This window comes from Phalaenopsis equestris, unplaced genomic scaffold (assembly GCF_001263595.1).
Source record: "Phalaenopsis equestris unplaced genomic scaffold, ASM126359v1 Scaffold225496, whole genome shotgun sequence".
Classification (NCBI taxonomy): Eukaryota; Viridiplantae; Streptophyta; class Magnoliopsida; order Asparagales; family Orchidaceae; genus Phalaenopsis; species Phalaenopsis equestris.
The window spans coordinates 1827-3156 of record NW_018243539.1 but is presented as its reverse complement, the minus strand read 5'-3'; the positions used below and the strand labels follow the sequence as shown (position 1 = coordinate 3156).

The following is a 1330-nucleotide window of genomic DNA, read 5'->3' as shown; positions in this document are numbered from 1 at the left end:
ATAACAAATCACTGTGATTTTTCTCACGGAATCATGGGTTCTTCTCCCATCCCTACGAAAAGAACAAAGGACACACCACACCCTAGCATATTCAAGTTTTCCGCAGCTCCTACAGCGGACCATCTCATCAACCTTAGGAGAAGTTCTGATTAACTTTGATTTATTTTTTTTGGCTGGTTTTACCTTTTTTTACTTACCATAAGTATGTCCTTGTTCATTCATATCAGTAACTTTTTTCTTTTCTGTTTTTTTTTTTTTTTTTGGACTTGAGATTTGAAACATCTACATGTAGTATTTTGCACATTCGTTTAGATAATTAGCTGCAGGCTAATTTTTCTGGGGCATTTACATAAATAGGACACAGTTCTTATGTATTTATATATCTCGCACCTTAACTTTCATATTTACACACATAGCTCTCAAATGTTTAATATCAAATAAAAAATAGTACTATTACTACTTTGAAATGTGAAATACATCTTTTCATACATAGCTTTAAAGCACAAAATGTTATATATGTAAATATGAAAAATTAGTTGTGAGATATGTAAATACTTATAAATTATGTGCAACATATGTAAATTTCCCTTTTTTCTAATGCTGTTTTAAGAAATGCTAATCTGCCCCACTTGATCTCTAAAGTTCTTTCACTCTGTTGATTTTATTTCAGTATCTTGATCTCTTCTAAGCTGATGATCATGTATGACCAAGATCCCGATGTTCTTCGATGGGGTCTTCATCTTCTTCAAGGTGATTTCTTAAATAGTGCATATGGCGAGGGAACAATTCGCAGTGATGCCAACATTTACCAAGCGGCGTACAGCACTCAATGCAATGTTGCTCTTGATTGCTCTAATTTTGAAAATGATGAAATTATTGCTCATGCTCTTCAAGAAGAACTTTCACAAGTCGCTCTTGCTGAAGCACGCGGAACATCTCCTGCAGGCGAAGAACATCTGCAAGCATCTGTTCTTGCTCAAGCTTGGCTTGGTCCGGCGGCGAGAGATTCAACTTCAGGTGCGGAGATAAGCTGAAAGTTTTAGTGCCTCATTGATTATGGAAAGATTAAGTTGATATATTTGTGATTTCATTTACAAAATTTTTTAATTACCTGACAAAGTTGTTATCCCCATTAATATGAATATAATTTGGAAATTTATGTACCTAGCACACTATTCTTATGTATTTACATATCCCACACCTAAAATTTCATATTTACACACATAGCACTTTGGTTATTTAAACCCATGCATGAAAAAATGTTTTTAACTTTTATAAAGTGGTGATAGTGCTATTTTTTATTTAAAATTAAAGATTTGATTCCTGTGTG

The 1330-nt window shown here is 33.4% G+C and overlaps 1 protein-coding gene across 1 annotated transcript; it reads left to right on the top strand.

Annotated features, from left to right (window-relative positions):
* The first annotated feature begins 656 nt into the window (after window positions 1-656).
* LOC110037829 lies at window positions 657-1049 on the top strand. Its single transcript, XM_020742554.1, has one exon. The coding sequence runs from the start codon at window positions 693-695 to the stop codon at window positions 1032-1034; it is 342 nt and encodes a 113-aa protein (XP_020598213.1). The 5' UTR covers window positions 657-692; the 3' UTR covers window positions 1035-1049.
* The last annotated feature ends 281 nt before the right edge of the window (window positions 1050-1330 follow it).

Coding starts and splice junctions, on each gene's coding strand:
- LOC110037829 (XM_020742554.1), top strand. CDS start 693: ATGATCATGTATGACCAAGATCCCGATGTTCTTCGATGGGGTCTTCAT.